The 15,899-nt window shown below is 38.1% G+C and overlaps 1 protein-coding gene across 2 annotated transcripts; it reads right to left on the reverse strand.

Moving 5' to 3' along the window:
- Positions 1 to 2,643: 2,643 nt before the first annotated feature.
- UBLCP1 (ubiquitin like domain containing CTD phosphatase 1) lies at positions 2,644 to 15,513 on the reverse strand. Of its 2 annotated transcripts, none has more exons than XM_082771439.1 (11): positions 15,470 to 15,513; positions 12,875 to 13,065; positions 12,377 to 12,468; positions 11,948 to 12,033; positions 11,741 to 11,856; positions 10,583 to 10,681; positions 9,570 to 9,607; positions 7,005 to 7,103; positions 6,485 to 6,601; positions 5,027 to 5,154; positions 2,644 to 3,691 (listed from the first exon to the last, which is right to left on the reverse strand). In XM_082771439.1, exons 2-11 carry the CDS (start codon positions 13,026 to 13,028, stop codon positions 3,664 to 3,666), a joined length of 957 nt encoding a protein of 318 aa, XP_082627565.1. In that variant the 5' UTR covers positions 13,029 to 13,065; positions 15,470 to 15,513; the 3' UTR covers positions 2,644 to 3,663. The 2 variants fall into 2 exon arrangements, with proteins under 2 accessions (XP_082627565.1, XP_082627566.1); XM_082771440.1 differs by having other exon boundaries at positions 12,875 to 13,068; positions 15,470 to 15,506.
- Between the last annotated feature and the right edge of the window lie 386 nt (positions 15,514 to 15,899).

The raw sequence follows: 15,899 nt of genomic DNA on the forward strand, positions 1-15,899 counted from the left end.
CACCTTTTTCACTCCAATCTTTCTCCATCAGTCTCTCAGCCACCTTAATCCGGGTGCAGTGGTGGCCCACTAATTTTGGGTAGCGTCTATAATGACTGCTGCAGTGATGATAGAGGAATGTCAAAGGTTTCTGCCCTCTGACACCTCTTCATCCAGCACTTCTGTTTTTTTAAACAACCTTAATGAATCAGGGAACTGTGCACTTCTTGCTCTCTGAAACAGTTTTTACCTAGGCTTCATTTTATTGGAAGAAAGGAAGTATTCAGCACTTCTCACATCAGTCTTAAATACATCCTGAAGAGACAGAGTGGAAAATTGTCTTAAACCCTTTGGCATCCACTTGCTGTCAGTTGCATGTCAAGTCAGGAATAAAAATTGGCAACTAGCTGTAAATTTCACAGTCATGCAGCAGGATTTGTGGAGTTGAATTTGCAGTTCAGTTCTTGGCTTCAGCTGTCACTGTGTACCTCCAGTGATGAGCATTCATGCCACAGTGAGATATTAGACTTGTCAGATATCCAGAGCTTACAGAAATAACTTCATTTTTAAATGGACTGTCTCTTTTGGTATGAATAATCAAACAGAACACCATGCAAAATACTTGACATGTACTGGGAGTCCAGTACAGTCTGACACATGAAAATATTTGGAATACCTCAGACTAGTCCATTTATTGCTTCTACAAAGTTTCACATAACAGTAAGAAGAGCTCTGTAATTAAGTTACACTCTTCTTCTCTTTGATCATTTTAATGCTCTTTTGTTTAACAGATTGTGAAAAACATTGATCAAATACATCTCAGGGAGCTTAATATAGGCTAAATGGAAACTAAAATTAAGGGAGAACAGGGCTTTAAACTTTTGGTGTTGATGGTTATTGCCAAGGCTTTGGAAATATGCCCTATTGAAATGGAGAGACAGAATGTCAGCAGAGGTGTTTTCCTCTGAACCTATGAGCATAAAACATTTTTGTTGCTAATGAGAAAAGTATCTTAACAGCTATGTTAAATTTTGGTTGTTTGGCACCACAGATGATGTTCTATAGTCTAGGCACAACCTAGAGAAGTCCCGTAGTACAGACACAAGAGCTGTGCTGCTTCGGCTGAAGTCCCACCTGGTCCCCAGCAGTGGCTAAAGGAGTTCTGTAGGCCTGGCTGCTGCATGTGTGCTACCCGATTTCATAGGCATGTAATTTGTGTTAAGGCATATTACGGCTTCCTAGCCTATATCCTTTAGCACCTAACTATGGACTTTTTGTTCAACAAGTTGTCCATTTCCTTTCTAAACCTGCTGATACCACCTGCCTCAACTGGGAATGTTGGCAACAAATTCCAGATCATTACCTGTCACTCTTAGCAGTTTTAAGCCACTCTCCTATTCATTTGGGTAAGCCCTTGCTCTAGTACTGTGAGACTTGGTGAATGTTAGTTTTGTGCTCTCCTTATTTACGGCTTTGTAGTTTTATATACCTCCATCAAGCCAAGTAAATTGCTGCAGCATTTTCCAAAGACAGCCAGTGAAATACACAGGCTTCTTTTGCAAAGCTATTCAAATTGCAAGACCAGTTTTCAAACATAAAATATGATAAGGAAAACAATATCAGTCATAAAAGACAAAATGACTTGTCAGCAACCGTTATGAGTTACCACTACATCCAGACCATTCTCATATATTCCAGTTCAGTTTATAAGATATTTGAAAGGGGATTGCACATCTGTTTCAGATTAGCAAGTACTTTGAAATTCTGGGATGAAATCCTGGTGTTACTGAAATCAGAAACTGAGATTCTTTTTTTAAAGTTACTTGTATAAAGCGAAAGAAAGGCGCACAACTTATTCACTATAAAACTTCTGTTTGTAGACCACCTTTGAGCAAAAAGATATGGGCACATGTTTAAATACATTCCTTTGGTTCTGTTTTCTCCATCTGGCTGACTCAGAGTGTTCTAGAGGTAATTCGGACACAATGCCTTGACATTCTTTAACTAGAAAGATATTCTAGTACTATGTATATCAATCCTATATCTCAAAATTGATACTACTGCAGCCTTTCTATGTAAAATCCATGTAAAAGTTCCCTGTTCAAATCCCATGGAGTGTATCTACCCTGGAAGTACATGGGTAAGTCAGCCTTCTAGTTCAGAAATTGGCTCTGGGAGACAAAACTTGAGAAATTCATCCTCTGTACTTACCTAAAACAAAGATTTTTATGCATCAGAGTTCAGGTTTACCAGTTTAAAACACAGCTTGAGTTGGCACTAAACCACAAAGAGCAGCAGATAAGAAACTGTATATTTTCTGACAGGTCACTGAGCTGGAGCCTAACATGCTCATCTTAACAGCTCATTTGTGTCTGCTGTCCTGACATTCTGACATTTGCTGTCAAGCTTCCTTTCTTGTGCAGCTACATGCTTCACTATTAAATACCACTGCTCTAATCTGCAGTGGCATATACTGCTCTCTTACCAACTAATGCAAAATCAGTGTCTCTGGAGTCTGAAGAACCCCCCCACCCCTTTAAAAAAAAACAAAAAACAACTTCACCCAAGATGAAAATTATCGATGGATTCTCTATTATAGAAAACAAATATTTAAAACAGCACAGGACACAAGTTATGAAAAAAGGTATTTATTATTTACACAACTGCTATAGTTCCTTAAGAACAATATATACCATTTTTATTTGAAAGGGTCAGTCTTCTTTCAAATACATGAACTGCATAATGCACAAGTGTTGGTAATGCCAAATAGCAGTCACATCACACTTCTATAGTGCAGGCATAAGCAGCGCAAGTAAATGATATTTTAAGAACAGTATGGCTGAATATTGTATTTAAACACAGTGTTTGCACTTTGACAAGATTTAGCTAGAAGAGAACAAGGGTTTTGTTCATGCTTTGTTAGGAATGTGACTTTCCTATCTGAGGTTTAAACCCTTTATCTGACATGAGAGTTTTTCAGGCAGACTGCTTTTCAGTTACCAAAAAGAGTGGGTTTCTCTCCCTCAAACTTCAGTCTTCTATTTTCCAGTAAACACTGCTTTATAGTACAAGTTCACGCATTGGGGTAAATTGGCCACAGAGGTGGTGCCTTCCCCTCTTAATGTCTTGCACAGAGAAACACTGATATACTAATACATACCAAACTTAGACAACTTGTAATTTATAGATTTAAATACTGGAATGGGAGAGGGAGACTGTTTCTAAAGATAGAGGGAATAGAGGGCTTATACAATTCATACACTGCCAAAGTTGGCTCCTTACTCAACATTTTTGGTCTAAATTTTTTTCTAGTTTCAGAATGGTTTTGGTCTTTAATGGTTATGGTTGTACTTCAGCAGAGAAGGAGAGGAAAATATTTTAAATAGTAACACCAGAACTGAAAGCAAGAAAAAGTAACCGACATCTTTCTCCCACTTTGAGCTTATTGCTGTGATCTTTTTTTTTTTGGGGGGGGGGGAACAAAAAACAAACAAACACAAAACAACAACAAAATAAACAAAAACCCAAAACCCCATAACCAACCAACTGGAAGACCAAGTATAGCAGTCATTCTGGCATCGGATCCAGTGTCCAGCACTATTATACTCTAGCGTAAAAGCAAGGAAAAGTCCAATGATCTTAGTTACGTTCCCTTCAATTCAGTGCTACGCAATTTTGTTAGTGTTATTGTCCTTGCTTCTTTGAAAGATACCTGAAAGAAACAAAAATAGTTTCACAGAAAGAAAGAGGCAGGCCCAAATATATCTTACCTTTTATAAGCACAAACTGTGAATCTACTTTTTCTCACTAAAAATCTGGTTATTAATCACCCCAAAAAAAAAATTAGAATGTGATCAAATTAATGGCTTTGTTATCTGAGTTCACTTTCTCCTAATTCCATGATTGGTCATCTTGCAGTAACTCAAAGAACGTTTTTAGTTAAACTGTATAAGATTTTAAACAAAAGGGGGAAATAAAATTCAAATTGTTTAATTCTAAGAGGTTAAAAATACCAATTAAAAGTGGCTGTATAACCTTTAAGATAGAAAGGCATGTTAGATACCAGACTCCTTCAAATAAATTTAAGACTTTAAAGTCATCCAGTAAAACCTGAAAAGAACAGTCTTCCACTCTCTTCTTTAGAAAAACCAAGTTACTTGAAAAAATGTTTGTTGTCTAATCTCATAGTTCTCTTACTGCCGCAGCTGGAACAATCTGGCTATGTGGTGACACTGAAGACTTTGCAAACACCCTAAAAAAAATCCAATTAATTTAACTGGCACTAACTGTGAAACATCCAATAAATTGCAGTGCTTTTAAAATCTAGCATTGACGTTCTTTTTTAATCAGAAACAAAAGAGAACAGCCTTGTGAATATAATTTTCTTTTAAGCACTGTATGAGTGTTTTCCAATAACATATTATGCACGCTTCTTTTTTACATGTATTGAAATTTCAGGTTGATGCATAAAATCAAAAAACTTTGCCCAAACAATTCCAACTAGCTGTTCTACAGCAAGAATTAGGATAGTAACTGGTGCCTTAAGCATTTGGAGACCTCAGTAATGCAGTAAACTGTTTCAGTGTTGACAAATACTGAAATACCCCACAACTTGGATAGTGCCTGTACACCTCACGGTAATACCCCAAATCTCAGAAGTAACCACTAGAAAAGCTGCTTGGCTGCAAAGGACCTAAGATCTGAACTGCCAGTCTAACTTTGTAGGAGTGGAAAGAGAGATTTACAGTGAGTTGGCTTCTTCAGAAATTCTTTTCCTTTTAGGAAGCATAACTACTTCAGTGAAAACAATTGCTGGTCCTTAACTCTGAAGAAGTAAGAAAGAAGGTACAATCTATCAAAATCCTAACTTCTTAAAGAGGCAGCTTAAACACTACTGCCTTGTTAAGAACGCACTCAAACTAAAGATAATTGTAAGTGATGTCAAAGTTCATCAGTTCAGTTGTTTCTTGGTCTTTGTACATCTGACCTTAATCAAAACGCAGTGGTGTAAGAGAGAGAAAGAAGTAAATTTTGACTTGGTTCTTACCTTTCCCAATGTTTGTGATTCAGCTCCAAAAAGTCATCTAATTTTGCTATTTCTTTGAGGTATTGAGTGAGCTTTAGAAGCTCCTTGTCTTTATCCCGATTTAAGTGTGCTTTCATGAAAGGCCTTATCTATATGAAATAAATAAATTGGGTATAATCATTTGCTCCAAGTGAGGAAAAACACTTCCAATTCTATAGCACTTGTCACCTAATTAAAGCATATTTTCAATACTGTGTTGCGTTATGACTTCTTTTAGGTAAGAGCAAGAAAAACTTTCCATTATTGGCCACCTCCAATTTGTTTTTTATTGATGCAATCTGGATTTTTGTCTTGCATGCCCACCCAGAAGCAAATTGTTCTGTCAGTCTTGCGTTTCTTCAGGCCTTTCCCTCCCAGTGAGACGATAGATTGATCTGCAATGGACTGTCACATTTTCTAAAGTGATTTCATAGATATTTTCGCAGGAGAAATGAGGGGTTTTCAGCTCTGCTTTGAGTTGTGTGGCATCACTGGAACCAGATGCTTTTTTTCAACAAAAAGCATTTGACTACGATCATAGCTTCTGTGACAAGAGATGTCAGAAATAAAGCTTATCTGACAGCTGCTTTAAGCTTGGAATACATTATACCTGTGTCTTGTTTTAGTGATTCAACATTCTTGTCTGCAGTTCTCTTAATAACATTTTGACAAACATCTTTGAAATCTAAGCTAGAGGGAGCTCTCTGGCTAATCCTCTCCCAGCAATATCTTTAATATATTCCTGTGTTTCATATATTTGTACAGTTCCAATTAATGTCATGGTGATATATCTCATCCATTGCTATCTTCAAATCATGGATATTTTCTAAGAAACATCTTGGATTTCTGCATTTGATTTTTTTAAATAAATTTGTGGGGGTTCTTTTAGTACCATACTGTTGCATCGTAGAAATTTAAGTTCCATTCTTATTCAGAACAAGCACTGATGATTAGAAGTTTTGGAACAGGAACTGGTCAACAATTTTATAAAATGAAATATTTGCTGTTCTGCAGTCAAAATGGCTCCAGGTATTAATTATTAACCAGGAACAGAATGCTTGCTAATACGTTGGCATGCTAACATGAAGTATGGCAGCTTGTTATTTGACTTTCTGAATAGAATCACTCCTGAGATTGTTTTAATGGTGCCTGTCAGCAATGCCTAGCATGGTTATAGTTTGCAGGTACAATTTAAGCAGAAATAATTTCAGTGATTTTGGTAGTCTCTTAAAAACTCAATAGTGAATTAAAGCTTATTTAAAACTACTGTTGGGGAAATGTTAGTCCAGACAAATGGCAATTCAAATAAAAAATACAATAAAATATGCATCTTTGCTAGTTAAGAATAGTCTTTCTTTAAGATAAAACAAAAAATATGAAAAAGTACTACTTGAAGTATAAGTAAAAGTAGTAATACATGAAAATTCCAGTTAAAATTACCTTGAGTCCATTTTGTGGATTCATTAGGAAGTTTCGGCCAATATCATCAAACATAATAGTATTTTTTTTGCTGTAATATTCTGAAAATTTTCCCCAGATAACACCAAGAGGCTTTACCTGCAAGAATAATGCATGAAAGGTTACCTCAGGTAAATCGGATCACATGCAGGAGAAAGTACTAGTCTATACAAATTTAAATCCAAACCCAAATGGACTGAAGTTACCAGGTAGTTAGTTAGGCTTTAGTATGGGAAAGGATATGAAATGGTAAACAAAACCTTTGTACTAAATTTTTTCACAAATTATTTATTACTTGTTTTGAAATCAGTGCCATCCATATGAGCTACTTTAAATACTAATCATTAATAGAGGATTTCTGTAGAAAATCTATGCTTCAGATATTCTTCCAATTTTCTTGCATGAAAACTCCAACACAACTTTGTTGTTAAATATTTCAAAGGGGTATGGTAACATGTCAGCTAAATGTAGAAAAGGATCGGGGGGAAAAAATGGTACTTACATCTATCAGTCCTCTTCTAGGAGTGTGCACCGTTATCATGGCAGCACTGTCCAACATGAAGGTTATTTTGTAGTTTGCGTTAGTACTCACTCCAAGCTCCTGCATCACAAAGATTAATTATTAAAATTTCAGATTATAAGTTTTAGTTCTGTACAGCTGAAAACACGAATGTAATACATTGTTGAAGGGTAAGCTGATGAGGATGAGCAGAGATGTATTAAAGAGGGGTTTGTTGTTTTTTATTTTTCCTATTCAATGAGAATCAAAAAAGTACACCATCCTAAAAAAAAAAAAAAAGCTGATAGGAATTTATTTTTGTAGTGCTTACTGTCAGAAATTCAGCATCTGATGTCAGCATAAAATTTAAAGCAACTACGCAGAAGAGGCAAAATAGAACTTATGGCTTTGCCTTCATGCATGATTTTTCGCAAGTTCTACATGCCTCAACTTTACTCAGTATCTATAGCTGGAATAGCAGCTGTGTATGTTCTGCTATTTGTTTATTCCAGTAAGTTGCAACCAACCACAGCCAAAGACAAAATATACAACAGCAGTTCATTGTTACCCTTTCCTCTGTGTGAGTCCTAGACAGTCAGTGATAGTCAGAAATCTCTCAGTTGTACTTTTAAAATTTGATCACTCCTGAAATAAAGTCTTAAAGGAAAAATGATCTAATTTTATGTAAAACTTTAACTAGATAAGAGGGCATCACTTCCATTTCCAATCCTTTCCAAAGTTGAAAAGCAATAGTAAAATCTACTGACATCTACATGACATAGACATTGCTGACTTTATTGCTGTTGCATGCACCAAAAATTATATGCAAAGCTACAAAACAAGGATAAAATATCCACTGTAATGTCTTGCAAATATCCAGCCACACTTAACTGATTTGCTTTTATACAAAAAAGTGAATCTCATAAATGAAAAGTGCTAGGTATGAGTCAATGTCCTGTTATTCTGAAAAAAAGTAGCTGTTTCTAGACTGTCTGAATTCTGGGCATAAATAGATGTAGAATAAGAAATTAAACTTAGTTATCTGATTTTCCTTCTTTTAATGCTATTTCTGCTTTGTAGTTTAAAACAAACACTTCAAGTATTGCTGGGATTGTTGCTGCCAGACAAAAAGTGAAACTTGCAGAGGTGTGATCAGTTTAAGGAAAAGCAACAGTTGTCATTCTAGTACTAGGAATCTCAACTGATCAGGAGTTAGGAATAGGCATGGGAAAGCTGCCAATCAGTAACATATGAAAGGGCTGGAAAGGTGACCCAGAATTGTGGAAAGGTGACTGCAGGGTAAACAGCCCAGTTTTGAACAATGGTTTTCTGCTAGATTGAACCCTAGTGCTACAAAGGATTCTGCTGCAAAACAAAGATGTTACTTTAAATGGTAAATCTCACATACAAGATGTGATGCTTGCGCATGTATTAGGGACTCAAGCAATGCCAAAAGAAGGTTAATGATTAGCTTTGTATGCGTATTTCACCACGCTTGCACTTACCTCTATCTGCTACAACAGTTTTGATATAGCCAGAAAATAAACCACATGGGTAACAGCCACAAACACTTCTAATATTTGAGTCACAAACCCATTCTAACTTGAACTCATAGTCTTGTACTACAAAACTGTAGCTATAGTATTGTTCTAGATAAAGCAAAGAATTCATACACAGCATAAACAGAGATGGAATACTGGCACAGAAATAGTGTTCGCAAGTTTCAACACTGGTTCTACTTGAGCTAATTACACTTCATTGTTCTGATTAAAGGCTCTCATTTTTGAGATCATTCTGAAGGATTTTTCTTTACAAAAATTGATGCAGACTATTTTTGATGTAGAGAATATGTAAAGTGTTCTTTGCTCTGATACAACCTGAAAAAAAGTGTATAAACAAAAAGAAGAGGGCAGATGAGCTTAAATTTGGAACAGTTTTCCCTAAAAAGGAAACAAGTTCTGATTTATAAACAAAAAACCCACCAACCAAACATACAGTGCATCTTATTAAGCTTATTAGGTTTTGAGCTAAGCCTGACTGTAAATATGTTTACAACTAAGTCAGCTGTGTAAATCTGGCTAGTTGCCCAATTTAAGTATGAAAGAAAGCAGGACTGAAAGAAGAGCTTTTACGGATGTTTTAATAAGGCAGAGGAAGCAACAAAGCCACACATCTGCAAGAGGTGCAAGACAAATAGTCCAGCATGCCACATCTGTCCACTCCCTTCAAAAAATGTTTTACACTTAAGATTAGAACTCTATAATTAGAGGTAAGATGAAAGCAACAGTGAAGGCTGTGTGACTAATCTAACTGTCGGCAAGTACTGACTTGTGTTTAGTTCTGCTAAATTTAGTACCTACTGCTCTGATAGTCTGTGTAGAATTCTAAAATTAGATTTAATCTAGTTTTGTGGCAAAGATATTTTAAAGTACTACAACAGTTTAGAAAACTTGGATTTTGATTCATACAACCCTCCTAGTTGCTACATCTCTCTCCACTGCTGAGCACAAGTCTATGTGAACTGCTAGCCAGACTAGAAACAAATTACGCATTTTCAGAACAACTTACTTTCATTTTAGCTTCAATCCACTTCATGTTAGTGGCAGCTGAAAAACAAAAAGGGAGAAAAAAATCTTTATCAAAATTAATTGTTGACAGGTTTAAAAAGAAGACAAACTTCACTTCTCAAATTTTTATATGGACTTTCATTTTGGAAAGATCCACCCTTGTTACAGTTTTTAGGGTTCACTGTCTTAAGGACAGGTCATGAAAGATTATTTTTATTTGGAAAAAAACTACTTTTCAAATGAAAATTTGATTAAGTTTCTTTAAAACCATTTGTTTAAAACCATTTTCTAGATCAGCTGTTACTGAACTGTAGTCTTCAGGGCCATAGAAATGGGCTGCGTCTGGTTTGAGGAACTATGTTGCCTTCACAGGATTTGCTCCTGGAAGTAATGGTAACGTGTAAGGCATGGAAAGGACAAAGTGTCAATGCTGCCCACTGATCTAAGATTATGTGTAAATAATGTTTCAGACTATGAAAATCAAATTTTAATACAATTTGAATATGGTTTAAACCCTGTATTGGCTCCAGCTGTTGAAAGGAAAAGAAACTGTGCTAAAGCAAATGATCAACCATCCCTGTGCATGGGAGAGGTTGGTTTATTTCCAGTTTTCTATTGCTATGGCAGTTCACTACTTATTGTCTGGGCTGAAGTTATTTGTAAAGATAGCTACCAAGCAGTATTTGAATGTCTATTTTACAATTGTGTTCTTTCAAGCACTTTCTTCCTTATACAAAGTAACATTCAGTAAAGCAATGTTGAGCTTTATACTGTGATTAGAACCATTCACAAGAACGCTATGTGGTGGTTTTCGTCACCTAAGAATTACTGTTTTTGTAAAATAGCTCTAATAGCTGTGTGAACATTCTCGGTGAATATATTACAGGTTAATATTCATGTATTGTTTTAGACCTTGATTCACACTAAAATTCAATATAACCTCACAACTGGAGTTTCTGCTCTAAATGACAATTTACGATGAAGTCTTATGTACTGAGATTTAAAAAAACTTACACCAAATTACAATATCATAATCCTCATATGCAGATGTCAGGAATTCATGAAGGTATGGCCTCATAAGTTCTACTCCAGTTTCAGCACATGACCTGTGGTCTAAAAAGAATGAGAGAGAAGCAATTCATTATTCAATTTAGGATGTTAATTATGACTTTCCTACCTACCCAGAGACCTGAAACATTTCTTAAGGGAAGCACCGGGGTGATTTGAAATCATGAATGAATTCACAGCAAACTACTATTCCCACATTAAAGGTGAGAAAAGTAGAAGGGATATTTATTTGTTGATCTTTAGGTATTTGAGAGCTTGCTTAATATATGAGAGCTGAGGGTCTGAATATCTTTGAAGAGTCTGGACAAATAGTTCATCTATGTACTTTAGCAAATTTCTAACTGCCCAGATACTGAACAGAGATTTTTGTAAAACTCTATCCAGATAATCTTGTGAATGTGTATCAAATCTTTTTCAAACATGCAAACATTGCCTGTTCCAACTAGAAAACTGCTGTCAAATTCTGCTAGCAGGAGATGTGTAAATAAAAATGTTGAGTAATAGGTTGAATTCTCATTTTGGATCATAAATCAAACTTACAAAAAAGTAAGGAAAGGAAAAAGGCAAGCTATTATTTACTGGTTATAGTCAAACTGCCATGACACACCCATATCCCAGAAAATGAAGTCAGAAGGGAAATTCTGGCTTCTAAGAAAACCAGTTAGACAGAATTTTCAGGTAAAACGTGGTTTTGTACATGTTTAACAACCTGGAAATACAATTAGAAGCTACTCTCCCACCCCAAAAAAGGAATCAATCATGTACAGAAAGACAATTAATATACAGCAATAGCTTGTCCTGATGCCATGATATCTAACACACAAGCTGGTCAAGAGAGTTTAGAATTTTATCCAAATAACCTATTTTTGCATCATCTTAGAGAAAGTAAATAGTTGTTACACTAAAATCAACAATATACAACATTTATAAAGCCTGATTCTTTTTACAATATGAGCAGAGGACCCCCAGAATATTATGAAGCTGAAGCTATACAGTACAATGCAATCCAAAGTTACGGAAATGGCTTTGTAAAGCAAAAATCAAGAAATGTGAACTGGCAAATGAACAGCCCTCTTAAAACCCACAAGTTGCATAAAATCTCACCAAATAGTGTATAATCAACATCTAGCACCAGCAGCTTTTTTCCTTCCCTGGGAGGATTCAGAATTTCCACTTTGTATTCTTTAACTCTGCGAGAAATTTTTAGTAGATTTTCTTCCCTAATACAACAGTGCAAAAAGTTACAGTTAATTAAAATGCATACTGTTCAGTTGGTAACAGGAGTGTTTTTTAATAGCTAAAACTCCTAACCTGTTTTCTACTTCCACAACTTCCTCTTCAATATCAAAGTCATTGACAACATCGTCATTATCAGGAGGTGGCCCAAGAACATCTTCCTAGACGAATAACAACAAAGATAACTAGGATCATTGTAAAACCAAGGGTTATCAAGATTGTTATTGCACATTGCAGACAAAAAAAAATCATTTTACTAGTGGAAAAGTTACTAAAATACACTGATTTAGATTTCAGAAGTCAGTGAGAATACCATAGTAGTTAGTAGTTTTGTATCTGAAGTGCACAACAATACAGATTTTCATGACTATGCTGTTATCCGCATTCTGCAGAAAAACAGCTGAAATCTATTGTACTATTTTTCCAATGATTACTAGAAAATTCAAAATCATAATGAGATGAACATTTTTCCAATTTTTTTAAGTTAATAAGTAAATTATTTACCAGACTCTCTTCACGAGTGCCCATCATCATGATTTTAGTATTTGGTTTCAGTTTGAGAGCTCCAAGCTTAACATCATCATCTGCAGGTTTCCCTATAATGTAAACAGAATTCATTTCTAAATTGGGTAGAAAGATTTTAGCAAACTGTCAATACATGTCATGCTTAATTGAAACAAGCTACCCATAAAACACCAGAGTTCTCCAAGCTGCATCATCATCCTCCATGCAAGAACACATTGCTTGTCAGGTGAACAGCAATTTAAATTTTAAGGTACATTTGCTGCACTTCCACATCAGCCATTAAAAAATGACTGTACAGATGTATCAATAATAAACACTGAAATTTTATATATCACTAGATATTGTGTGTGCTCCTTTGAAAGCTAGATCTGGGAGGTAGATGCTCTTTTTGTATACACATCCTGAATAACTTAAAAGGATGTACTTCCTTAAACATCTCACACACGTCCACAATAAACAATAGATAAGAATAGTTACCCTTCATTTTAAGTCCAAGAAGTTTTTGCCGCTCTGGTAACACTCCAGTAAGGCCTTTAAGAGATTGCTTCAGATCCAACACTGTGTCCTCTTCTGATAACGAGGTTATCGTATACTCCTGTCCACCCCATTTTATTATAAGAGAGAGAGACATCCTTGAAGCATATGTTCAGTATTAGCTCCTGAAAAATCTGCTGGATGAGGAAAATGCGATGATCACGTAAGGAAGAAATAGAATTGCCTTTTTTTTTTTTTTTAGAAGACAAGCGATATAGTATAAGTATTTTTACATTTTTATTATACTGTATACCAAAGAGCTGTTTGTTTTGCTTGCACAGATAACAAACATGTTGATAAAATGTTGGAGATAAGGCAGAAAGAACATCCCTTAAACTGGGGCTCCGAGTTCTGCTTCAATGTACTTAGCAATGTCACATTCCCCGTTTGATCCAGCATATGCTCGCTTGCTGCGTGTTCTGCACAGGTACAGCTTGTTCGCTGCACAACCGGTACCCGAGCAGAGTACTGCAGCATCAGAGAAGTCATTTCAAATCTCAGAAATGTCCTCTGCAATAATTATGCAATCAAGCCAGTCATGGATAACTTTACATATGTAGCTACTAAACCACAAGTCTGAAAGACCTAAAATACATAAAAATAGGTCTGAACCAGCAGCTTATTTTAAGCATTGGCTTTCTCTGCTCGCTTTCACTGAGACCTGTGCAATACCTGCAGTAATACACACCCCAGGTCACGTCTCACTGTAGCAATATCAAAGCAGGAGTTTGAAAACAAAGCCAAAACACAACACCTACACAACGCAATTACGCTGTAAGAACGGCACTTTCATTGCAGTGCTGAAAAAGTAACCATAATTACACTATCTTTAATTTACACAATCATTTATGTGAATTATATTCAACAGTTTAATCCTAGATTAAACACAGCAGAGAAACAAGATTTTTAGCTTTAGGTGGAAGAGAGAACATGTTTTTTTTCTGTTAAAATTTGGAAACAGAATCAAAGAGAGATAAAGGTATTTGAAAGCTGTTTCATATTGTCAGGAGATGCACAGAAGGCATCTGCACCAGTAACAGCAAGAATGTCCTTAAAAGATTGATGCCTGAAAAGTAGAGAAAGATCTATGAAATAGAAAGGGAGCCTGTCCACCTTCAAGAAGTACACGTCTAGCAATTCTGAAAGATGTCAAACTAAAATCTGCCTCCTCTTCTCCTCAAACATCATATTCTATGCAGTTACCTGCTCTCAGCCAAAATACTTCCCATTTATGCTGTATCCTTTGGTATATGCACCAAGCTTACAGCAGGTAAGAGAGGAGTAGACACGACCTGTTTGCTGAGGACACTGAAAGCCCTACCTCCTCACTATTTCCTCTAAGATCCATGAAAACAAATTGAAGAGGAAGACTCCTATCATATGACAATGTAAATCTATTTTTTTTCAAATATTCCCAAATCAAACAAGGGATAGTACTATCCAGTGCAACAGCATTATTCTGTGAAAAGTGGGTTTTAGAAGCACTAGGAGAGCCAACTGAGGTTAAGGCGGCATAGCAGCAATGTTGATACATAAGCTCACTGTCATAAATGAGCTCTGTCCATAAATTTCAGGCTAAGTTTTCTAGCCTTAGAAAGAAGAGTTTATTGTCTGCTTTCTCATCTGCACCACGCACCTAAACTGATTCTGCAAGAAAATGCACAGGGCAAGAACTGGGAGGAAACTTCTCAAGTCTCTGTCCAGTGCTGGACTGAACAGCTCACCCTGTGAGGCTGACTACTTGATCTGCTGTCAGTCCTCACGGAATTGCAGTCCTGTCAAGATGGGCGCTGTCAGAAACAGCACGCAGAAACACCTTTATTCAATGTCTGAACACCGATGGGACCGATTATGAACCCCAGAATCAAGGGTTATAAAAAAAAAATGACATTAGGAGCAATGAGAGAGTCACAGGGATTCTCAAAGTTTCCACCATCAGGACTGGACAGGAAACTGGAACATCCTCGGGTTAAGTTTGCTCGGGTTTTGCCGTTGTGTGACATTGTCAGAGCCTTTCTAAGCCCCTCGGCCCACCGAGCGCCTGCAGCCCGGCAAGGCAGCGGGTCGAGGACGCCTTAACGTTGTGCTGCTGCAGTGACAGCGCCTCGTGACACCACTCTTGGCAGATTTGGAGCAGAGCCGTCCCCATCTTCTGCTTCTACTATTCCACCACGCAACAGAGACCGCGAGAACATAAAAACAAAACCCGCGGGGAGCGCCCCCGTGCACAGAGGGGACCGCGGCACCCCCAGGGCGGCGCAGCGGCTGCAGGAGGAGCGGGGCCGGCGGGGCAGGGCCGCCCCCAGGGCGCTGCCCGGCCCGGGCCGCCGCTGCCGCCCCGCTCCCGTCCCGCGGGGCCCAGCCGAGCCCCCCCCCCGCAGCGCCCGCCCGCGACCCCCAAAGACCGGCGCGGGTCGCTCCGGTCCCCGCCGGCTTCCCAGGTGCCCCGGCTATCGCGATCATCGATCGCGATGATCGCGATGGTGACACCGCCCCTCCCCCCCTCCCCACCCGCGGCAGCGCGCTGCGGGCCCTCACCCTAGCAACGGGACCGGCGCCGGCCCGGGATCCGCCGCACCGGAAGCGGAAGCGGAGCCCGCCGGAAGCGGGGCCGCCCGGATGGGAGCCGCGTTCCCGCGCTGCGGGCGGGCGGCGGCGTCGCCAGGGCGACGGGGGGCGGGCGGCGGTGAGCGGTCGGGAGCCGCTCCTGGCGCTTTCCGAAGGGAAAAGCGGCTTTTTTGTTATTTTTATTGGCGTTTTAGCTTTTAGGTGTTTGTTCCCGTGACTGGAAGGTTCTCGGGAACCGGCTCCAGCTGCAGCCGCCCGGTGCTGTGAGGCTGGAGCAGGGGAAGCGAAGCGTTTTGTACAGGGCAGCGAGGTGTTCTGCTCTGCGGAATTAGTTAGAAATAAATTAGAAATAAAGCTGGTCAGCGGTACGGCCTGGTCCTTACCTGTGTGTAACCATGTG

Source organism: Aythya marila, assembly GCF_965140915.1.
Source record: "Aythya marila genome assembly, chromosome: 14".
NCBI classification, from domain to species: Eukaryota; Metazoa; Chordata; class Aves; order Anseriformes; family Anatidae; genus Aythya; species Aythya marila.